We start from the raw sequence: 25,437 nt of genomic DNA on the forward strand, positions 1-25,437 counted from the left end.
TCATCTCATATTTGTTTTATTGTACAAAAATAGACCAAATTCCACTGCCCTTCTGTTATATACACAATAATCTGACAAAAGGTTTAGTTGTACATACTGTTACAAAACATCGCTCTCTTGTGTGATGGATAAACAAAATGGGATTTAGAAATAATAGAATATATGCAGCCTGTTAAAATTAAGCCAACACAACTCACCTAGAACACATCTACTCAAAACAACACAAAATCTACATATATAGAGCTTCGTATAAAACACGGTAAGTAGTCATACAATAACTTTTTTTGTACGAAAACGGAAACGCTGACTCAGTTGATGTTTCGGTCACTGTAGCAGAAACCAGTGACGTGAAATACGTAAATACTCCACATACTGAACAAACTTTATTAATTTCTAAAGTTACCTTTTCTACAGTATTTCACACTCGTTTTGAGCATACATGACTCACCGTGAAGTTTATTACACAAAATTCCATGATTCAATTTTGAATTTTCTCTTGAGCACGTTCCTTTAGAATAACTCACGAGCGTTTCTATGATTGGACGGAAATTAGAAGACATATACTGTCCTTTATAAATATCTTAATTTTACATAACATGGAATTAATGAGTGGGAAGCAGAAAAATAATCAACTTGTCAAGAACCAGCACAATTCAGTACAATTTTCCCAATTAGAAACGAATTCTGAACACCAAGCCCATCGTGTACACACTAGTATATCTCGTAACTATGGAAACGTTTTCTGTATTATTCGTACGCACTTTTAAAGCAGTGACATATACAAGATGGTGGATTTTATTACAAAAACTATTTTGTTCTTTAACTTAAGAAATGTTATTTTTACAAGAACCAAAACTCTCTTTGAATAGCCAGTTTAATTTATATTAGAAAATTCGAAACCTTTCCTTTTATATAATATGATTCTTTATTTAATCGGTTTCATAACGTAAGATGAAAAAACAGCTAAAACACTTTTTGAAAATAATAAAGCTAAGTTTACAGTAAATAAATATTCTATTTCAGATTTTTGTTTGTTTAAGGTTAAGCACAAAGCTACACAAGAGACTATCTGCTCTTCCTACCACGGGTATCGATATCCCATTTCTCGTGTGGGAAATCCACAGACATTCCATTGTGTTACAGGGAGCTTTTGAGTTTTAGTGATAATGCTTTGTCTGTTAATAACAGATGGCTCCTTAATACTCAAACGAACAATAAGTTTATATACCAAGCTGTTTCAAGAGGTCACCAGATCTAGTCGTTTTTATATATTTTGAACTTAAATTTATTAAGTTCAACTTAATAAGCTCAAATTAAACTGTGTTTAATTGGTTTCTGGTTTTTATATTAATGGGCAGCGTGTGATGCTACGAAACCGGTTACATGAAGAAGTTTCAGAAATAAAAGGGTCCGATTTTTCTTAAACATATTAACCTAGAAATGAAACCTCCCTGAATCTAGTTTATATATATATATATATATATATATATATATATGTAGCCATTAAACCACCAGGTAACAGACAACTTATTTTCATCTTTGACATTAGCATTAAGTCTAATAATTATCTTTTAAAATGATACACTTAATGAACTTGATTTACCTATAAACAAAGTTTCATATGACATAAAACGTCTGTAAAAAGTCAAAAATGTATTGTAAGAATTAGTATTTATGAGGAAATAACATTGTTTTCCAGTAATACACTGTAAAGTTGTTTTAAAAATATCTCTTATTTACGCACTTTAAGACAGGCTTAGAAATTACGTATCAGATCAAACATTAGCATTTTAAAAATCAAAACTTACAGCTTTTTCAACTAAGATTTGTTTTTAGAACAAGTAAGACGTTTCGATCGCTGGTGCGACCATTTTCACTAGGCCTATAACAAAATTGTAACAAAATACGTTAAGTAACAGTTGACATTGTTAACCCTATAACTAGCTATATATTTAACAGTTAACATGGAATCAGTATTTCAGTTGTTTTATGAAAGTTTCTTATGTAAACACTTATAGTACTTTGTTACAATTTTGTTGTAGGCCTGAAGAAAAAGAAATTAATATAAGTAGATAAACTCAAATGAAACATTAGCATTGCTGGGGGGTCTGTTTAGTCCCTTATTCTCACTTAACAAAATTTAACGACACATGAGACAAAATCGACATGATCACTCTCAAAAAACAAGTACATGAGATTTCTGAAGAAAACATTATGTGGTTAATGTTTTTCGAACTATCATATAACATAGCTGTAACACGTACGATTAGAGTTTACCATCACTTCAACAATGTTCATTTATGAAGCACATCCAAATATTATGGGGCACAAGAGGTCTAGTGCTTCAAAGCAACTCTCGTTTAAACGAAGAAAAAACGTTATTATTTGTAAAGCTGGTCCATGTCAAGTTCTTCAATGTATCCTGGTCTAGTTGAAACAAACTGCAACCACAAGCAGCTGATACAGACTTGTTCTGGTGCAACTCATATATAGAAGCGCCAATTCTTATGTCCAGTAACAAAATAAACCATTCATACACGGTTTAAATTACAGTTCCCATTTTGTTTTGGTTCTGTTCGAGGTTGTAGTTTTGTTGTTCTCTGATGGCCAATCTCTTCTTCGCTAGTCGACTCTCCACCAGAAACAACAAAGAGACGACATACTCCAAAAAGGCTCCAACCACTCCAAGTCCAAAAGACCACGAGAGGTAGTTGTGGTCAGGATCTGGCATCCAATCCCGGCCATCTCCGCGAGCACCAAACGTGATTAAAGCAATGGTACAACAGATACCTGTGGAAACATCAAAATAAATTAAAAGATCCAATGAGTTACAAGTACAAGAACAAACTATCCGTACCTTAAACAACACCTACTAAGATATTTTACGTGGTGACAAAAAAAAAAAGGTGTTCTAATACAGTTGTTGTTTAACCTAAGAAATGCGAAATAAATATAACTTCTTTCGTTGGTGGGTCTTCTAAATTAACTGGTAAAAATAATTCAAAGTTTAGTTCACGAACTCTGAAAAAGCGAAGAAGTTAAATCAATACTTGTGTTAGAATGCTATCAGTAGCATTTAACAGTTCATAAATCACTAAATCAAAATGTACCTGACCTTCCCATGTTCTCACCGACCTAATAGCCTGTTTCGAACTTTCAATTCACGTAACGACAATAAATTTCTTTATTCTCTCCTTTAATGTTCCTATATACGTAAACATTTATACAATGCCAATAATTTTATTGTTGGTCTACGTTACAAATGACGTTAATTAACGTAAAATAAACCAATTTACACGTACAAAATATACCCATAACTAGCACACTAACGGATTCACTCTCCATCTTGAAATCACTATACACTCTCTAACCCTAACGACGTTTTACCGAACATTAGTTAACAAATGACAAAATTAAAATTACAACTTACAACAATATATTAAATTGGAAAATATGTTATGGTTTATTTGTATCGAGTAATTCACTCTAAATTCGTTGACAATTACAAGTTATTAAAACAAAAGCCAGAATGCGAGTTTAAACAATTTCTGGTTTGTTAAGACTTAAACAAAAATATAAGTACTCGAGAATTTAGTTTTCTGAACAGGAAAGTGTAATACAGCGACAGTACAATAGACATACCTGCAATAAGCATTAACAAACTCAGTAACTTCATGGCTAAAACTTCCTTTTCCGAAGGGAAACATATCTGTAGAGCCAAAAGTAAGACACAAGCTAGCAACAAAGAAATGAATCCAAACGTGAAAAGCACTTGGACTGCAACGAAGAAGGCTGCATAAATATAAACAAACATATACTGTACAACCTTTTCGCAAACGTAAATTGATATATGACTAAAAGCCGTTTTCGTGTATCATAAGTTCTTTCTTTATTAAGGGCTAGACTACACTAGAATTCCACCGAGAGAAACATTACAGGAGAGTCAACAATTTGCGTTAAAAATAAGAAAAATACACGTGTAATTTAATGTTAAAACACTAGTCAAACATAGTTCATATAATCAGTAGTTTTGTAAAAAAAAAAATCCTTCACAAGATAAGAGTTAAAATTTTCGACAGAGGTATTAACAAGTAAATCGTTTTCGATAAAAATCTTTATTCGTAGAATTAACACAAGTGTTAATTTAAATGTTTATTGGATAGAAATAAACAAATAATTATTTCTCTACTGAGCTGACAGAGCCTAATGCTTTTTTTTTTTTTTTTGGCACATTTTTCCAAGGGGACACCACTGGTATTTTTCCCCATGGGTCAGTTCGCGCCGCTTTTTATTCGCTAACAAGCCAAAGTCACCTTACTACGTTGTAATGATAAGCCAGTGATTCCCAGTGATTTTCTGGGACAACTAAGTTTGGGATTTAAAGTGTTAACAGAAATGACAGCCATAAATGTAATATATACGTAACAGTGATCATCGTGATGAAACCATTTAGCTGTAACCCTACTACACAGGTAATACATGAACCTTATGAATGAATAAATATTCATACAAGGTGAAAATATCATGTCTGACTTATATTCATCCCAGAATGAAAACAAAATGAAAAATATACAACACCTAATTTATGTATTTTAACAAGTTAAAAAATTATCTCGAAATACGTTGCTTTTTTAGCCCAGAAGTGTAGAATTAACCAACTGATTTCTATACCTAATGAAAATGTAAATTTTGGAATTCACCATGGAAGTTATTTTGGTCCGGTGTATTGTTAACCTCAAATTATGACCTTCACTACCGCTAGGGTGCAAATGCTACATTTATGTTTAATAATATTATGCTTTTGTGTGTTACAGTACCCGAGTGTAGAGAACTGAGCAGATCTAATGAACTTATCTACTTTCTAAGTAAAAAAATATCGGAAGGGTGGGGAACCCAGGCTTAATTAGTGAGATTAATTACAATATCAATGATATTTGTGTTTAAATAATACGTTATTAGAGATACTGTAACCAAAAAATTCGTGGGCCGACAAAAACGTTTTGAACAGAAGCATCGTTTGGGAGACCTACAAGAACGCCCCCATCAAGCTCGGAAAGGAGTTCCAAATGACAATTTTTGCGAGATTAACAAATATACTCATAGCCTAGCCGCCGCCCCTGCAGATGAATTGGCATTAATTTGAATACATTATCAAAAGCGTTTTTCTCTTACTTTCCCCATTACGTTTACAGATAAACTTCCACTACCAGGTTTACTTTAGCTAGATAGAGAAACAGCTACAGAGATTTGAATTTCGCGCAAAGCTACACAAAGGCTATCTGCGCTAGCCGTCCCTAATTTAGCATAGTAAGACTAGAGGGAAGGCAGATAGTTATTACCACCCACCCCCAACTCTTGGCCTACTCTTTTATCAACGAATAGTAGGATTGACTATAAAATTACAACGCCCCCACGGCTGAAAGAGCGAGCATGTTTGGTGTGACTGCGACCCTTATACTGTATTTCGTAAGGAACATTAGGTAAAATAATTATTTGTATATTCACTCCTACAATGTACGAATTAAGAAACAAAATTTATGACTTCCTAATTATTCATAATTTTTTTTTTTTTTTGCATACTTATTTCTCACACCATTCACCGGAAGTAATATTAGACTTTCCAAAACTAAACCAAAGTTATATAAATATAGTGGCATTGTATAGTGTGTTCCATCCCATATGCATGTCAGTGGCAACGTTTTACAGAATTTATTATTGTATATAGGTGCTAGTGGCAGTGTTTTATACAGGGGATACGTTTGGGTGCCCGAGGTAGTGTGTTTTAGACATAAAAATGTCAAAGGTGTTTTTGAGATTACTCTTAAAAGTCAATTGGTTTACACTCACTATATTTTTATGTTCTATCCTATACTGTACAAATAACTGTCTAATCCAAGAATTCTCAAATTGTGATACGTGGACCTAATGTCACAATTATTATAAAAATCATAAAATTTGTAACAAGACCTATCTGAGCTTTTTATGTACATAGACACTAATTATCCTCAACCTGCACCTACACGGACTCGTCAGTGTTTTATTCCTTACAACTAACAAAAATGCTAAAAGATATTATTCAATAATGCTTGAGAAAACAAACATATCCTTCATATTAATGGGTGCTTAAAATACGATTTTTTGTTACTAGGTTTTTTTTGGTTTTAAAATTAGGCCTGGGTTTGTAAAAAAAGAAAATAAATAAAAATGGGACGCGAGCCTGAAACGTTTAAGTACAAGCTGTCTAATCACTACAAATAATGCATTCATAACAGTTTGAAGCAAATACGAAATTTATATTAATCAATTAATTTGAAGTTATTAATATCACAATATACAACACACTGCTTAATTAACCGTTTATGTGCGTACTTGTGGGGCGGGTAGTTTTAGAAGATAACAGTTCCTTAAATATAAAACTTAAGTCTAACTGATTTTATTAAGCTAAGTTTATTTGTGTTTCACAAGTATTAAGAAAAACTCGGTTGTTAGAGCTATATAACAGTATAACTACAACAGCGGTTATCTAGTAGTAGCAGTATATAGTATTACAGTATTAAACAGGCAAAATTATTATTACTCGTTTTTAAATGTTTTTATATTATTCGATTCACCACAAATTTTTATACTACAAAATCACATGTTCACAATTTCTTCATTTATCTACATTTTAAATAGCTCTCTTAATAAGATAATGATTATACAGATTCCTATTTCTCTTTTTAACAAGCACTGTTTCAAACTTACGCGGCTCCAAAAATTTCCTGAGATTTCTATATTCGTCATTGAAAATCCAACTACAACCAGCATAATATTTCCGTTGTTCTAAATCGTGAGGACTTGCAAGGCTTCTGAAACATGTCTCCCAAAGACCCAACTTCACAAAGTCCGCACCGTAAAATCTCGGATCAGAAGCTAACCAGTTAGGCGTAGTAAAAGCAATGAACATCAGCACTAGCACTACGGATGTGACGCAAAAAGCTGAAATTTTAACCTCGGACAGTTTTTTCGACATCGTATGAAAGTTACTTCACCTTAATATTGAAAGGAATTACTTTTCATAAAGTTTGTCGAATAAGTCACGTTCTCGTAGATTTCGAATCCTCCAGCATTCCATATAATTATACAAGTTTCAGAGTCCTACTGCTAAGATTGTCTAGATCCTGTCTATAACACCTTTCCCAACTCTCGCCAAAACCTTACAACAGAAAACATGGCTACCGTGAGCGCCCTTACGTTCGTATAGCCGAGACACATTCACCTGTCTTTCTTACCTGTAAACATAATATTTCCGCTCGGTGGTAACCGACGCTGCTATTCGATTACTTTTGTCATGCAATATTGGTTGCACTACGACAGCATCACTTTTGGAAGATCTCAATTGAGGAATGTGCCGCATAGGGGGTGTACATTTTCATTGCCTCTTTTCGCCCGTGGTTTAAATTTAAAATACACTTGAGAGAAAAGAGAGTCACGTCACAAATAATATGAATCATTATACAACACCGTTATGGTACATGACTTGTACAAACACGAGACGTTTCCAATGTAAATTGTACGAGTTAGAGAATTTTTTTAAATTGAATCCAACGTTCACACCCCAATGGAGTAAGTATACATAGTTACGCATATATTTAAAGAACTTCCATATTCAACAGGATACAAATATTAAAATATGACGAAATAAAGTCCTAATTCAAAATACGTAAACAACATACTGTGCTGAAATTATTTCTTATTAGCGATATTTTAAACTACAACCGTCAAAAAATATTCATAAATTTAGTGATTACTTCTAATAATTACGAATTTCAAAACTAATAATAATAATCAATCTCAGGTTATCACATTTGCAATGATTTTCACAAACACAAAAAAGTCATTAATTTTTTAAGATTGGATAAGTCGAACTTCTTTTTGTGACGCCCTAGTGGCTCAAGGGGACGTCTGCACGCTTAGAACACTGAAAATCAGGTTTCGATGCCCGGGTGGGTAGAGTACTAATTGCCCTTTGTATAGTTTTATCCTCAACAATAACAGAACCATACCTTTCGTGTCTGCTCTCTGTGTAACAATTTTTAACATGTTGCAAAGGTTTTAGCTGTGTTTATAAAATGTGTGTAGTACTGTGCGTGAGTTTTGAAACAAAGACATATCGGGTTTTCTGCTGTGTCCATCGCTGGGAATCTAACCCAGATTGCAGCATTGTAAGTCCGTATACTTATCGCTGTCTCACCTGGGGACAGATTGGTCACTAGTTTGATATTCCCTGTACTGTGTGGCTTATGTGAATTTATTCTTTTGATTTCGTCAGACAATGTACATGAAGGGCAGTTTTTAAAAATAGCAAGAAATTTTGGGTGTGATTGTAGCTGTTTGTTTTTAATCTTCTTCTTTCTCTCTTTTGTTTTCAAATGTGTTGCTCTTCTGAACCATTGTGGAATACATCTATCATAAAATAAAACAACATTTTCATTACCGGAAACACATCTCAAAACATTACTGTGTTTTATCAAAATATAATTCCTTATTTTTCCATTGTTTTGTCTACAAATACAATTCGCGTAGATAAATACATTTTAATCTAGCTCGACATCCGGGATACAAAGTATGAACTGTTCCATTGTTTTACAGTATATACAAATACGATGGGCATGATGGGGGGGGGGAGAATTATCGATGCGCAGAGCCTGTCGTTGTCCTTTTACAATTTTCGGACACTTTTCTGAAAGATTTGAATCACAATATTACCCTAGTTCCGCGAACCTGTGTGTTCACTTGCATGTCGAAGATACGTTAAATTATAAATAAAATTACTGTTATAAAAAACCGCAAGAGGGTGTTGGCGAGAGAAGAAAGTAGCCATGCGACAAGTTGGAGAAGATCCTAAACAAGTGTTCTAAACAGACCACAAAACTCCAGTTGATAAAATACCTTAAAGACGATTCATGCGAAATAATTGTTATAAACATTCACCAACGTTATCTGTGCACGAAAAATATCTTGTGTTCCAGTTAAAACTTTATATATTTATTACTGAGAGAGATATTATGAAAAGCGTTCACGTAAGTTTCTCTGGAGCGGTAAAATCTAAGTAAACCTTATGTGTATATATATATATATACAAACACACATACATAGAAACTAAATGAATAAAGGAAGAAATACTCTTCATTTTTTAGGGAGGGAGGAAAGTGCCTCACCATATTCCTTCCCCCCACTGATGCACGCGAGTATGATTTAATAAAAGAATTTTTGTTGTCGTCGTTGAAACGTGAGGGGATTTTTTGGTTTGTTCCTTTGATTTTAGAATTTCGTACAAAGCTAAATGAGGGCTATCTGCGCTAGCCGTCCTTAATTTAGCAGCGTAAGACTAGATGGAAGGCAGTTAGTCGTCACCACCCACCACCAACTCTTGTGCTACTCTTTTACCAACGAATAGTGTAATTGACCAAACAAACTATTCTTTTATTTTTTTTTTTTTTTTTTTTTTTACATCCAAAGAAAGACGTATGGTAATATACATAGGTTCGCAACCTAGCGCCCTCTGCAAGTAAATTGATTTATAGAACGTAAAACTGGTGTTGGATACACGCAATATCTTTCTGCTTCACAACAACCAACCAAACAAACTTCATCTAAAGGAGAGATTGTTAGTTTCTGATATTGAAACATCAACTAATTATATTTAAAAGTTAATTAATCAATTATTAAACACATTGTGCAATAACGACACTACATGCTTGTCTTCAGTCTCTGTTGATATACGATAAATGCATTATATTTAAGATTCAGCGCTATACGACAAAGTTTACATCAGCCAGACCATTGGTAACTTAAATACCCGAACTAACGACCGTAGTAACGTAGAGAATATAAAGATAGAATAATAAGCATTATTAATAAACAAATAATAAACAGAACACGATATTCTCAGGCATAATATTAGAAACTGACAAAAACTGTTCAATAATTAATTCCCTGAACTACAAGAAATTTGTAGACATTCAAATGTCATGATTAGCTATCATCTAGAACCAGCAGCTGATTTCTCCACGACTTGAAATCCATTACTTCATAATAAAATAAGTTAATAATTAATCCTGGTGGTTAGGGCGATCGGATAGTAATCCGAGGATTGCGGGTTAGAATCCCTGTCATATCAAATATGCTCGCCTTTTCAGCCGTGGGGGCGTTACAATGTTAAGATCAATCCCACTATTGCTGGTAAAATAGTAGCCCAAGAGTTGGCGATGGGTAGTGATGACTAGCTGTCTTCCCTCTAGTTTTACACTGATAAATTAAAGATGGTTAACGCAGACAGCCCTCATGTAGCTTTGCGGGAAATGTACAAACAAACATTAATAATTAAGTGATTCATTTTTAAATATAAGTAGTAGAAAATCTCACCGCTAGGTGATGAACCTTTAGATATTGTCAGACAACTTTGAACAAGACTTAATGCATCTGAAAACGAGTTACATTTGGTTAATTACACAATATAACAAAATTTTTACTTTTTCTTGTTCATGGGCAGAAAGTGTTATTTCCCAATTGCTTATGCCTAAAGTAAATGGAAAAGATCTATGTTTCTCTTCAAACTTTGCTTTTGTGAATTGGATAATGAAATTATCAAACTAACCCATTTTTCAATACATTCCAGCTAGATTCACTACTGAGTAGCTAACAGAGAAGTTTCTCAAATTTACAAGAATTTTGAAGAACTTTCTAGAGTGTTGTAGAACTTATGAGAATTTTCAAGAATCTTTCAGAATTTTCTAGAACTTTCCATAGTAATATATATACAGTGGCTATACGCAAAAAAGCTCGTTTGGGCTGAAAACATCAGCTCAGCAAACACGTATAAACTGAAGTAAGTGGGTTTCTCGTCATCACTGATTACTTCAGTTTAGTTCTAGCTGCCTGAGTGAACAGACCTATCTGATTTTTGATGGCATCAAAAAGCTGCAAGCATTTTCCAGACGCATCCAGAAGCTTCAAAACTGTGCTACTCCATAACGTGGATAAGTATCCGTCTCTTCCCCTGGCTCATTCGGTGCACCTCAAAGAGTAATACAACAACGTCAAGACCTTGCTAGAAGCCTTGATGAGTATGGCTGGGAGGTTATCGGAGACTTCAAAATGATGGCATTCCTGATGGGTCTCCAAGGAGGATATACCAAGTTTCCCTGTTATTTTTGCCTTTGGGACAGCAGGGGCACCGCAGGGCACTACAACAGGAAGCACTGGCCACAACGGACCGAGTTCTCTGTGGGGAGGCACAATGTCAAGTGTGAGCCACTAGTGGACCTCCAGAAGGCGTTGTTCACACCATTGCGCATAAAATTGGATCTAATCAAACAATTTATCACAGCTCTTGATAAGGAGTCTGCATCCTTCAAGTACCTTCGAGACTTCTTTCCTAAGCTGTCTGAGGCAAAGGTCAAAGCTGGTGTCTTCGTTGGACCACAAATAAAGAGGATCCTGGAGTGCATAGAATTCCCCAAGAGGCTCAGTAGGAAGGAAAAAAAGCTTGGGCAGCTTTGTCGCAGTGGTTCGGGGCTTCTTGAGCAATCACAAGGCCGAAAATTATGTGGAACTGATTGAGGGTTTGGTGAAGAACTACGGCTGCAGGATGTCTCTGAAAGTCCATATCCTTGACGCTCATCTTGATAAATTCAAGGAGAACATAGAAGCATACTCAGAGGAGCAAGGCGAGAGCTTCTACCAAGATATACTGGGCTCTGAACGCCGCTAATAAGGAACGTATAACGAAAATATGATGGGAGACTATATTTAGGGGTTGATACGTGAAAGTGATTTACATTACAGTCGTGAATCTCAAAAAACTACTCACTTTTAAAAATTTTTGTTCATTTTTATATACCTTTAGTATAAATACATGTAAATCTTGATTCATATGTTGTTTTATTCAGACCTTATGTAAATGAAAATGTGCAAATTTGCACGTTTTTACATAGAAAATAGGTTAATTTTTAAATGCCATTATCCAGGTCACAAAATCAAAGTTTAAAGGAAATAATGGCCATTTTCTGTACTTTTACAACATAAGCAATTAAGAAATAACACATACTATCCATGAACAAAATTTGTGTTACATAGTGTTAGAAATATGTGAAGGATAAAATGATATTTATTTCGTATAACAAACGTTAGAAACCTTCTACACCAGCCCTGCCGATATTTTTTATCCTTTTTTTATGTTTAATCTTATGAAATATATCTTACGTTAAGCAGTAATGCTAACATTTAAGGTAAATAAAACGCAGTAATGATATATTAAACTAAATTTTGTATTTCACTAAGTTTCAACCGCTTTTTTTCATATTCAGTTAGTAATAAATAAAGAAGTCACAAAATGTATTAGAAAATTAATAATATTCATACTAACTAAGAATATCACCCACAAACAAACACGTAACTCGCTACTACTTACATCTTTCACAAATTAAAATGGACATATCAAAACATTCTCAATACCATTTAGATACCCCCCTCCTTTTGTCGCTCGGTTTTCGATGCTCGCGGAGTGCAGAACACAGGTAATTTATTGCTTTGCTTTGCACTGAACAACTTTCATTTCACTTTTAACTTAGGTGGAGGTAAATAAGATTTATTCGTATTAATTATAGAACCACACCTTTTGTTTTTTTACTTTATATTACTATTATTGTTTTACAGTCCTATTTTAATTGTCATTCAACAATTAATATAATCAATAGTTTGAAAGATATTTATTAATTTATATATATGTGTGTCTAAATGATTCTCAATTGTATTCTTGTCACATCTGCGTACGAGGAAAACCTTAAAAGTAATAAAAGTGTATCTCAATCACAACACTACACCTTTTTGTTTTAATTGTTTGTTTACTGCATGCAAAGCTACACAAGAGATGAATGTGCCACCAAGGTAATTTTGAACTGACAAACTAGAGAGAAGGCAGTTACTCAACAGCACTTACTGCTGTCTCTTGAGCTATTCAAATCCACTAGTGCAGAGTAGACAACTTATTTTTCATGGTGGCCACAACTGTGGGTGGTGAAAACAATGTTGACCACACTATTCAATAAAAAAAAAAGAGAAAGATGTTAGTTTAATCAAAATAATTGCATTTCAACTGACCTTTAATGTGAACATTGATGGGGTTTTTCATCAACAAGTTTCGTGAAATTTGGCTTAATGTCTATACTCAATGAATATCTTAGCTCTGCCTCTACATTTATGTCAGGGATCTGTATCTAGACTTGAGAAAATCTAGCGTAGAAAATGTTGACTCACACACCCATGTGGATCCAAGCATGGAAAATAATTTTGAAATTGCTATGTTTAAATTTGGAAGATTCTTATTTATCAGAATAGTGAGCTACATCTCTCTGATAGAACATTTTTGTTTAACTTTTATGTGTTCTACACTTTGCAGGGTAACCACCTCGTCTTCAAGTCCACACTTATCCAAAGACAAATCAGATGTAATTTCCTCACTAAAATTTCCTAAGTCAAGTTGAAATGGATCATGCAAAAATTCAAATTTTTAAGATCGGAGAAATGATTCAAATTTTTGAGATAGATTTTTGATCCAGTTTACGTAAAAATCATCTTTAGCATAAGAAAAATCATAGTCCTTATTATTTTCTAGAAAACTATTCAACTTTGCAAAATGTGTCAAATCATTCTTTTATAATTGTTCCGCAAGTAGGTTTAGCTTTAATTGAAATTCATGAACAGACTGTGATTACTCGCTTATTATTTTACCTCTTCCCTGAAGCTTCGTATTCAAATTATTGAAGTGAGTCATCCTGTCGCACAGAAAGTGTAAACCACACTGCCATGACAAAGTTTCAATCTTACTTTTTCAACAAGATACTTTTTTATTTCAGGAAATAAGGAAATAAATCGTTCCAACATTTTCCTCTACTTAACCATCTTACATTTGCAAAATCAGTAAGATCATCAAAAGTACAGTCACTGCTTTTCTTCAAAGACTCAACAAACTGTCGATAGATGAAAGAGCTTCCACTTCTAATATAATTGCAAAATGCAAAACTTAACCCTCTTTTTTCTCAATGACGTCTTGAAACCTTCATTCCAGACTTATTTGTGCTTTAATTTTTTATGTCCACGAGACCTACGTTTGCATCCCGTAACTACAAATTAAATATATTTTAAAAACTGCTCTTCGCATTTTAGGGTCAGGATGTAGGTGCGTTATGAGGGTAGTAATCAAATTTCACTATTCAGCTAACAAGAGTGGCCCAAGAGTTGGCGGTGGGTGCCGTTGATAAGTTGCCTTTTCCCTATTCTGTCATTTCTAAATTAGAGACAGTTAGCTCTTCAATAGCTCTGCGCTTATGTAAAATTATAACACAACCAAGATAACAAGCAGTAACGGAACGGTCGGGTGCCCGGCATGGCTAAGTGGTTAGGACGCTCGAATCATAGTGTGAGAGTCACGGGTTCAAATCCCAGTCGCACTAAACATGCCCTATCAGCTTTGGGGGACATTATAACGTTACGGTCAATCCTACTAGTCGTTGGTAAAAGAGTAGACTAAGATTTGATAACAGGTGGTTATAACCAGCTGCTTTCCTTCTAGTCTTACACTGCTACATTAGGGGTGGCTAGCGCAGATATCCCCCTGATATCTTTGCGCGAAATTAAAAAAACAAACAAACAAAATCTACAGTCACTCAACATCAAGCTGTGGTTTGGAGATGAGATTTGTTTTAAATATTTCACACCACTCTAGGAGTGTGAAATGAATATCTTCATAATACAAAAATATGTACTCATTTCGTTGTTTCTGTTTGTGATCGAACTACATTACCTGCATATGGAAATTAAGCATAAATGTCTCTACGAGAAACCAGCTGACACCATTACAGTTCGGTACACCTACAAATTAACACGTGGCAGTTGGATCGCCAACGTTTCATTTACCAATGATTATATTCAAATGAAGATCCAATTCTCGGTTTAACCTTAACCTAAAAAAATGTCTTGTCCCTAATAGTCATAAAATAAAACTACGAAAGTGTATCGATTTAGCAGTCCAAGAACTCTGTTCGAAATAATAGAGAAAGAACCGCCTCTTTCTCTCAATACCAGGCGGGGCAAAGACACCTTATTTTGGGTACTAGGGTTACTAATGTGTCGAATAGAATTATAGCTTTTAGCCTTTGTGTTCGTTGCTGACGCTCACCATTTCTGTTGTGTACATACTTAATGTTAAGATTTGTAATATAAAAATTATTTATTTTTTACACTCTATTACGCTATCGTTATATATATATATATATATATATATATATATGTTTGTTTTTTAATTTGGCGCATAGTTACACGATTGCTACCTATGCTAGCCGTTCCTAATTTAGCAGTTTAAGACTAGTGGGAAGGCAGCTAGTCATCACCACTCACCGCCAACTCTTGGGCTACACTTTTACCAACGAATAGTGGAATTGACCGTCACTTTATAACGCCCCCACGGCTGAACGGGCGAACAGGTTCGGTGCGACAGGGATTCGAACCAGCAACCCTCAGATTACGAGTCACGTGCCCTAACCACCTCGCCATGGTGGGGCCTTAATCATAAAGATATGTAAAAATACCACTGTTTTCTCTTACTTCCACTCAGAAATTTGGCACGGGCTGTTGGTTAGGTCGCGAGTCTGAATTCCGTCATTCAACATGTTCAACCGTGGAAGCGTTATAAGGTGAGGATATTCCTACTATTCCTTTGTAAAACAATTACTGAAAGGTTTGTGGTGAATGGTCTTGACTAGTTGTCTTCCTTCTGCCTATCACTTCAACAATAAAGAAGACTAGCACAGATGAGCTTTGCGTGAAATTCAACAAACAAATCTCTGACCTTCCAGAGTGATATTTTACCAGCATGTTTCTTTCGGGCTCGGCATGGCCAGGTGGTTAAGGCACTCGGCTCGTAATCTGAGGGTCGCGGGTTCGAATCCCCGTCACACCAAACATGCTCGCCCTTTCAGCCGTGGGGGCGTTATAATGTGACGGTCAATCCTACTATTGGATTTGGTAAAAAAGAAACCCAAGAGTTGACGGAAAATGGTGATGCCTAGCTGCCTCCCTCTAATTTTACACTGCTAAATTAGGGACGGCTAGGGCAGATAGCCCACGAGTAGCTTTGCGCGAAAATTCAAAACAAACAAACAATGTTTCTTTCCACACGTAAGTTTTACAGAATTTCCTTATTGAATTACTTTTGCTTTTTACTCGCCAAATATTTCCCCTCTCCAAAACTACATTTCGCGTTTCGCTTAACGCACTGACGGACGGTCGAATTCGATTATGACACACTATTAATTACTCAAATTATAAACAAAAACTCCCCAAAACACCGGTTTAAGGCGTCGTTTTAGTGATCAAAATGAATCTAACTATCGGCTATAAAAAATAAAGCCAAAACTATTTAATCGTTAAACTATATTAGTTTCGAGCACTTCTACGACACAGTATGTCTGCGGACTCATACCGATAGAAACCGGTTTTGATACCCGTGATGCACTACATTACAAACGATTTTCATCAGTTGTATGGGAGTAAATGGTTGGGTTTTACTTAGAAAAACGAACATGCCTCTGATGATTTCGAATACTACAAAGTGTAAAAGTTGATAATATAGTGTGAATGATGTTTACACTTAAATATTCAATACAAAATCTAAGACGTTATATAAATACATTGAAAAGTTAAATGGAAAAACATCCAACATATATGATACACGTACATTTAATAGTTAAAATCGAAAGTAACGCACGAATCCAAACGGTTACTTCTCGAAAGAAATCAGTAGCGTTGCCACGTTTTCTACTCGAGACTGGTGTGTGCATAAAATTATAGAGGGTTAATAAATGAAAAAGCTAAAATTGATGTAAATTTGTATTAAAGTGAGCATTTAATAGAAACAAATGTAATATTGTTTATTAAGTTTTATTTATTATTTTATAAAATGACACAAACTATATTATTACATATAAAAGCTGAAAAATTAAACCTGAACAATATTCATAAATTTTCGGGGGGATTGTCCCCCTCCGAAGTACGTAAGTTTTCAGATACCTGTCCTGTAGTTCCAATAAAATATTTTTGAAGCTGTTATTTTTACCAAATATAACGAACTGTATTTTTTGCGTAATTACGAAACAACTTATACGCAACTGTTTTTCACTTCAAAGCGGATTTCGTTGCTGTATCCAGTCGCACGGTGTGGTGTGGTAGTCACGTGACCTGCTCTTATGTCATTGCAAATACTTTCTCGCCCCTACTCATTAACTTGAGCCGAATAGAGTATCGAATGATGATAAACAAGCTGTTGTTACAGTTTCTGAACACGTACCCTGAAAGGTATAGTGTCACCTTCGGGATTATATAAAAATATTACTGGTATGTGATATCTGTAGATGGGGTAACTAAACAAAATAATATGTGAGCTTTCAAAATTATTTCGTCTAACAACCATGAAACGTCGATTTTATGAAGTACTTATCTCAGCTTGTGTTTCATATATGTCTTAAGCATGGAAAATCAACTTATTTTTACTGTTAATAACAATGGTGTGCAAACAATAGGTTTACGGGTTTACGACGCTAAAATTCGGGGTTCAGTTCTTCGAGGTGATCAAAGCACAAACAGCTTATGGTGAAACTTTTCACAAAGAAAATTACATCATCAAATTAAAAAAACACTTACTTGAGATGTATGTTTAAAAATATTGATTTTTCTTTCTTTTAGCCCCCCTAGCAACCGGGTTTCGATATCCGTGGTGGGCAAAGTACAGAGAGCCCATCGTGTAGCTTTGTGCTTAATTCCAATACTCAATCAATCAATTCTTTCTTTTAAAGTAGCAGCATCTGACGTCATATTTACTGTTTGTTTTTCATTGTTACCGTTCTCTGCAGAGTCCGTATAAAACAAAATTATTTTATACTACAATTTAAATTAACACACGTTTCGTTGAATAAATCATTTCGTACGCAGTTTTTGAAACAGTACTAAGTCTAATATTAGTGACTTCGGTAAACTTTTCTACGTCACTAAATCTACCTTGTGTTCCAATAATGGCAGGACTGAACAATGGAAATTTATTTTGATTTGTTATCTGCGCTAGCCGTCGCTAATTTAGCAGTGTAAGACTACAGGGAAGACAGCTAGTTATCACCACCTACCGCCGACTGTTGGGCTGTTCTGTTACCAACGAATAGTGGGATTGACCGTACTGTTATAATGTCCCCATGGATGAAACGGGTGAGTATGTTTGGTGTGATGGAGATTCGAACCCGAGACCCTCTTAATAATAGACGAGCGCCCTAACTATGCCGGGCCAGCAGTAATAGATTAAAGTGAGGACAACTAGTCAACAAACAAATAATGAGATTGAATCTCATATTATAATAATTTTATAATCATATTATAAATTGTTTTTTGTAATTTCGCTCAAAGCTACACGAGGGCTATCTGTGCTAGCCGTCTCTAATTTAACAGTGTAAAACAAGAGGGAAGGAAACTAGTCATCATCACCCACCGCCACCTCTTGGGTTACTCCTTCAACAACGAATAGTGAGATTGACCGTAACATTATAACGCCCCCGCAGCTGAAAGGGCGAACATGTTTGATGTGACCGGGATTCGAACTCGCGACCATCAGATGACGAGTCGAGTACCTTAACCACCTGGCCATGCCGGGCCGTGTAGATTTGAAAGACTAATAATAATCAACATTTGCACTGTTTAAAATGTACATTAAATGATGACACCTGTAGGCCTAACTTGCAACCGTAAGCTCAATGAGTGTTCGAAATCTATAACGTGAAAGAAGTATTTAAAAATAATAACTTGTTAATGTGCAATATTGCGATAGAAGTGGTACACTGAAATATTTAATAATAAAGATTTACTTCATTTTTAAATTTCAACGTTATCTACTCTTCAAATTCACATAATGTTCGAGTCAATAACTATTATTGATAAGAATATTAAGTTACACGTTAATGGCAGTTATTATTAAGTTCTTTCGCCACCTGTGTTCTCTAAAGGCATTTATGAACTTAACCCATGTTTGACTCCGCGATATTTCCTTCGACGATTTGACCTGGGTGTTGGTTGCAATATTTAATACTAATTATAAACCGAAACTAGTACATATTCTTTAATTCAGAAACACTGGAAATACGTTGTCACTTGAGATGCAGCAAAACCTATGTTCACCTTGTGACATGAAGGCAGTTTCCTGATAACTATCGGAATAGTACCTAGTTACGAATATTACCTCCGAACCAAATTAAGCTTTCTTTCCCCTTCAAAAAAAAAAAACTAAATCAACCACTAAGACAGCGATTATTGTGTATCGGTGTAAGAAATGGACACCTAGAAATTAACAGTACGCGTTGCACGGTGTATCACGACTCACACTTCCTGGTAATTGTGTGGTGTGTGTGTGTTTTCTTATAGCAAAGCCACATCGGGCTATTTGCTGAGCCCACCGAGGGGAATCGAACCCCTGAATTTAGCGTAGTAAATCCGGAGACATACCGCTGTATTAGTGGGGGGCACCTGGTAATTTAAACCACAACAACTGAAAATGTCGAGCACGTGTTTAATTAATTTCTTAACGGCATGCAATCTAGTGAAATGTAAAACACTCTTTTACACTGAACTCAAGATAACAGTTTTCATAACTTTAAGAAGAAACTCTTAATTTGGCTAACAAAATTTATTTGTTAAACTTCTGTGTATGAACTGTGATTACTGTTGCTTTTAATACATTTTTCGCTGAAGGAACCAACCCAGTAACTTGCATACAAAGTGGTCTGACATGGCTAAGTTGTTAGGGTGCTTGACTCATAATTTGAATGTTGTGGTTTCGAATACATACACGCTCTATCAGTCTTGGAAACGTTATACCGTTACAGTCAATCCCGCTATTCATTGGAAAAAGAGTGGCCAAAGAGTTGGCGGCAAATATTGATGACTATTTGCCTTCCCTCTCGTCTTACACTGCTGAATTCAGGGTGGTTAGCGCAGAGTCATCGTGTAGCTTTGCGCGAAATTAAATAAAAACTCTGGAAGTTTGATTTACGACCTCTAATGTAAACCATCTGAAAGCCGAACTGTGTCCAAGGTTAAAACGATTGTCTACATTTCTCTTACGTATACCAGCTGTATTTATTTTGGATTCAGAGCTTTTTAAGGACAACAAACATGAAGGAAACGTAATTTACGTCTATAGAATTACTTCGCTTAAAGCTCTTCACCACATAACCATTTGAAAATAAATTTATGGTTTTCAGGTACATCCATCACTTATTCCACGAAACAATGAACAGCTGATTAATTGGGGAACTGGCATGGCCTGGTGGTTAACGCTATGGCTTTGCAACCTGAGGGCCACGGAATCGAAACCTGTCGTTAAAAATGCCCATTCTTGTAGTCGTGGTGACATTATAATGTTACTATCAATCCCATTATTCGATAGTAAAGACTAGCCCAGAAGTTTTCAGTGGATGATGTTGGCCAGCTGATTTCCCTTTGGCCAATATTAGAAAGCCCTCAAGTAGCTTTGCGCGAAATTCGTCCAAAAAACGTTAAATATTGAGTTTTGTTTGTTTGTTTATTTTCGAGAAGGGAGAAAGACATCCTGTATTTCCGTTTTTACAGTACCTTTAATTTAATTTTTACACGTCGGTTTGGTTTGTTCTGAATTTTGTGCAAAGCTACACGAGGGAAGCTAGCCAAGTTAGTCATCATCACCCATCGCCAACTCATGGGCTACTCTTTTACAAACGAATAGTGAGATTGACCGTCCGTCACATTATAACGCCTCCACGGCTAAAAGGGTGAGCATGTTTGGTGTGATGGAGATTCGAACCCGCGACGCTCAGATTGCAAGTCGAGTGCCCCAACCACCTACCTGGCCATGCCGGGCCCCGTCCACATCAGTACTTGTAAAGTGCTAGAAGAAATACTGTGCTTGTGGATAAATAGAACAATGCTAATGGAATACTGATGAACAGAGTAAAAAAGTTATTTAGCTGTTATACTGTTACAAACACACCTTAGTCAACACCGGATTAGGTTAGTAGTGTATAACAGTAAACTGTTATATACGAGTGTTATACACACACACACGAGAAACGAAGACAAAATCACCAAAGAAAACGTTTGATATTTATTAGAAATATGATTTTCCTTAACTGAGGTTGCTTCCTCCAATGGCACAGCTGTATGTCTGCGGATTTAAAACTCTAGAAATTGGGTTTCGACACTCATGGGGGGCAGAGCACAGATAGCCCGTTGTGTAGCTTTGTGCTTAACTTTAAACAAGCATCCTTTCAGCGGTACGGTACGTTATAAGGTGGCAGTCAATTCCACTATTTGTTTGTAAAAGAGTAGCACAAGAGTTGGCGGTAGGTGGTGTTGATTAGCTCCATTCGCACTAGTCTATCACTTCAAAATCAGGAAAGGCTAGCGCAAATACCACTCGAGGTGTTATGCAAGAAGTTCAAAACAAAACCATTCAGCCCACTGAATACGTGGAGTATTGTTTTCATTACGGTTTCTGAAAATGAATAATAACAGAAATATGTTTCAGGATAATAACTGGTGAACGGTATAATCTGTGCATGTGAAATTGGCTTCGAAAATGTATTCGCTGTAATCTACGTTCTTCTGCGAAGAATCAGAACGTGTTGTTGGTAAACTTTGTTCCAGAACCTGTTAGTAAAGTAAACGTACAGCCCGTAAGGTTGTATCACAATATGGTGTTATGTACAACAAGTAGAGCCCCTGATGGTTCACATGCAAACTTGGGGCTAATAACGCTAAAATCTCTGGTTCGATCCCTACGGTGAGCACGGCATAAACGGCACAATGTGGAATTTTGTGCATAAGAACAAGGAAACAAAGAATAAACATCAAGTAAAACTGCATTACGATATGGTATTCAGTAAAAGTAGAACCAGTAAAACTGCATTACGATATGGTATTCAGTAAAAGTAGAACCAGCGAAACTGCATTACGACATTGTATTCAGTAAAAGTACATCCAGTAAAGTTGCATTAAGACATGGTATTCAGTAAAATTAGAACCAGCGAAACTGCATTACGACATTGTATTCAGTAAAAGTACATCCAGTAAAGTTACATTAAGACATGGTATCCAGTTGAAAGTTGAATTAGGACAAAGTATTAAGTAAAGATACAACCAGTAATTTGTACCGCTGTATCATATTCAATAAACATCGTATCTTTTGACCCAAGTTTCTTCCAAGTTACGTCACACCTGATTGTCACGATGTTGCTTCTTCTTGTTCAAAAAATATCTTGGTGCATCATATAAATTTTTTTTTTTTTAATTATATCATTTCGGGTCAAGTATATGTTAATTTATAGAGGTAAAGTTTGTTTAGTGTGTATTGTCCAAGTATAACACCCTCAGTAACGTATCCATCTCTATAGAATCAAGACAGAAATCTGATTGGATTGTTTGTTTGTTTTAATTTCGCACAAAGCTACTTGAGAGCTATCTGTGCTACCCGTCCCTAATTTAGCAGTGTAAGACTAGAGGGAAGGTAGCTAGTCATCACCACCCACCGCCAACTCTTGGGATACTCTTTTACCAACGATTAGTGGGATTGACCGTAGCGTTATAACGCCCCCACGGCTGAAAGGGCAAGCATGTTTAGCGCGACGAGGATGCGAACTCGCGACCCTCAGATTACGAGTCGCACGCCTTAAAACGCTTGGCCATGCCGGGCCCAAATCTGCTTGGATTCAAAGCTTATAGTTAGAGATTTTACAAACTGTATTAAAATAAATATTACAAGAAACGAAAATGAGAGAATCCTCAATAACCGTGGCAGTTGAAATTATTTTAAGCAGGATTAAAGTAAAATAATTAATTAAACCATTCCCCCCCTTTTATTAGCTATATTTTTGTGCACCAGTAATACCAAGAGAGGAATGCGCGTATATCAGATCCGATTTTATTACTCGTCACGAACACTACCAGACCACCCTCAAATTGAAATTCTTCCAAGTACGATTACAGTAAATTAATCTACTTCTTCGGCGTCGTCAAATACATCAATATATTGAGCCCTAAATTGTAATTAAATCTCAAATCGGTCAAAAGATGACGGAGCTATAAGCTATAAGTTTGTACCTGTAAAACAAAAACAGCTCAGAGATGTTTTATGAGCCGTTATGCCGCGGCTAAAACATTATCACCAGTTTTCCAGTATTTTCAAAATAATAATAATAAAAAAAATGTATTTTAATAGATTTTTAGTAACGAAAAGTTACATCTCGAAATCACGCTGTGTATATACTGTGTATTATTGTCAAATAGGAAAATCAGGCAACTGCTGGAATTTTATTCCCAACCAAAGCTATTTATAAGATAGAAAGAACAGTTTTTTTAGTTCTCCTGTGATAAGCTTTAATAAGGTATATACAGAATTAGTTAACCATTAACCATCCATTCTCAACAAACACTAATGGTTAATCTATCGTCGAACTGTATCACATACCCTACTTTCTATGTGTAAGTGTTCCGTCGGGAACTTGTTTTTAAGTCGAGGAAAAAACATATAAAAAGTTTGTTTTAGAAAACTTTAGTTAAGCGTTACAACAGCTACATGTTACGTTAACCATTCTTTACATAAAGTATCGGTTAATCTGCCAACAAGATGCACCAGTTAATTACCTTTTGATTTAAGAGTTAATAGTGCGTGTGGAGTTCTCTTTTTACAGTTATCTAGAGATGAAAAGAACGATAAAACTACAACTTTTAGATTAGATAAAATACATATAAGAGCAGGCCAAATCGGACTAAAGTTTCGGTTTTACACGCTTGTTTACCTTGGAGCAAAGTCACGTTGGGCTAGTTGTTGCGTTCACCGAGAGGAATCAAGCCCAGGACTTCAGCGTTGCAAGTCCGTAGATTTACCGCTGTACCACTGAGAAACGATTTTACACGTTCAAAGTGCACGAGGTACAGGATATTTTATTGGAGTTTCTATTAAATGATGCAGTACAAAACGGTCAAGGATTTTCTGGTGTTTATATAAAAACAAGTGGTGTAGTTAGCTATATGACCGTTACATATGCGAACATAAAGTATACTTCTGAACACATACAAATCTCGGTTATCTTTTCTGGACGCTGGTGTGTGTGTTTTATTTTTGTTTTTTTTTTAGTGAACAGCTACGCAATGAACTCGCTGTCCTTTGTACTTTGCGAGGAATCAAACCCCGGATGTTTACGTTATAATTCCAGAGAGTTACCGCTTTGCACCACATTATTTCAATAAAGCTCTAATTTAAAATAACTTCAAGCTTGGCATGGCCAGTTGGTTGGGCGTTCGACTCGCAATCGTAGTACCAAATGTGCTCGTCCTTTCAGCCGTGGGGACTTTATAATGTAACGGTCAATCCCCCCTATTCGTTTGTAAAATAGTCCAAGAGTTGTAGATAGACAGCATTGATTGGCTGCCATCCCTATAGTTTTGGTTTGTTTTGAATTTCGCACAAAACTAAACGAGAGCTATCTGCACCAGCCGTCCCTAATTTAGTAGTGTGAGACCAGAGGGAAGGCAGCTAGTAGTCACCACCACCCACCGCCAACTCTTGGACTACTCTTTTACCAACGAATAGTGGGATTTACCGTAACATAATAACGCTCCCACGGCTGAAAGGGCGAGTATGTTTGGTGTGACGAGGATTCGAACCCGCGACCCTGAGATTTAGTAAACTTTGGGAGGGCGCAGTAAGTTTTTATTTTCATAGCTCATGAAGGTTCATTACGAGAGACGATGATATACATATTTCTGTGTTAGTAACTAATATCCAACACAAACTAGCTACATTAACCTAAGCATCTAAACTAGCTGCAAAAATTTCTATCCAGGAAAGTTTCAAGCCATTTTCTTTACAATGTTGTATCACGTGCTACTCAGATGTCGCCTAGAGACAGCAACAAAGTGAATGGGCGCGAATAGACACAGTTTGTTTTTTATATATATATATATAAGGTCCCTGGTAGTACTGAGAACAATCTAAACTCACGTGGTTCCAATATTTCTATTATGATGCTGTATTCTTCGTCAAAAATCCAGCGACATCTTTCAAACTTGACATCATACTGGTAATAGACATCGTGAAAACGTTTAAAACAAACTTCCCAAAGACCCAGCCGCTCGAATCGCTTCTCCCCAGGTTGCTTTCCGTCAGAGATCAGCCAGTACGGCGTGGAAAAGACGAACACGATAATAACCGCTGTTAGAAACGTTAAACAGCTCGTTAGCAACATTACTTTCGACATTTGGCGACCTTTGGACATAATCTATATGATATATATATATATATTTACGAATTTGTATACTACGTTACGT

General features: G+C 35.7%; 1 protein-coding gene across 2 annotated transcripts; it reads right to left on the reverse strand.

Moving 5' to 3' along the window:
* On the reverse strand, positions 1 to 25,400 carry LOC143233537 (uncharacterized). Of its 2 annotated transcripts, none has more exons than XM_076469865.1 (3): positions 25,112 to 25,400; positions 3,643 to 3,792; positions 1 to 2,790 (listed from the first exon to the last, which is right to left on the reverse strand). In XM_076469865.1, exons 1-3 carry the CDS (start codon positions 25,383 to 25,385, stop codon positions 2,543 to 2,545), a joined length of 672 nt encoding a protein of 223 aa, XP_076325980.1. In that variant the 5' UTR covers positions 25,386 to 25,400; the 3' UTR covers positions 1 to 2,542. The 2 variants fall into 2 exon arrangements, with proteins under 2 accessions (XP_076325980.1, XP_076325981.1); XM_076469866.1 differs by lacking the exon at positions 25,112 to 25,400 and adding an exon at positions 6,745 to 7,568.
* Positions 25,401 to 25,437: the final 37 nt, after the last annotated feature.

The sequence above is a fragment of the Tachypleus tridentatus genome, chromosome 12 (genome assembly GCF_004210375.1).
Source record: "Tachypleus tridentatus isolate NWPU-2018 chromosome 12, ASM421037v1, whole genome shotgun sequence".
NCBI classification, from domain to species: domain Eukaryota; kingdom Metazoa; phylum Arthropoda; class Merostomata; order Xiphosura; family Limulidae; genus Tachypleus; species Tachypleus tridentatus.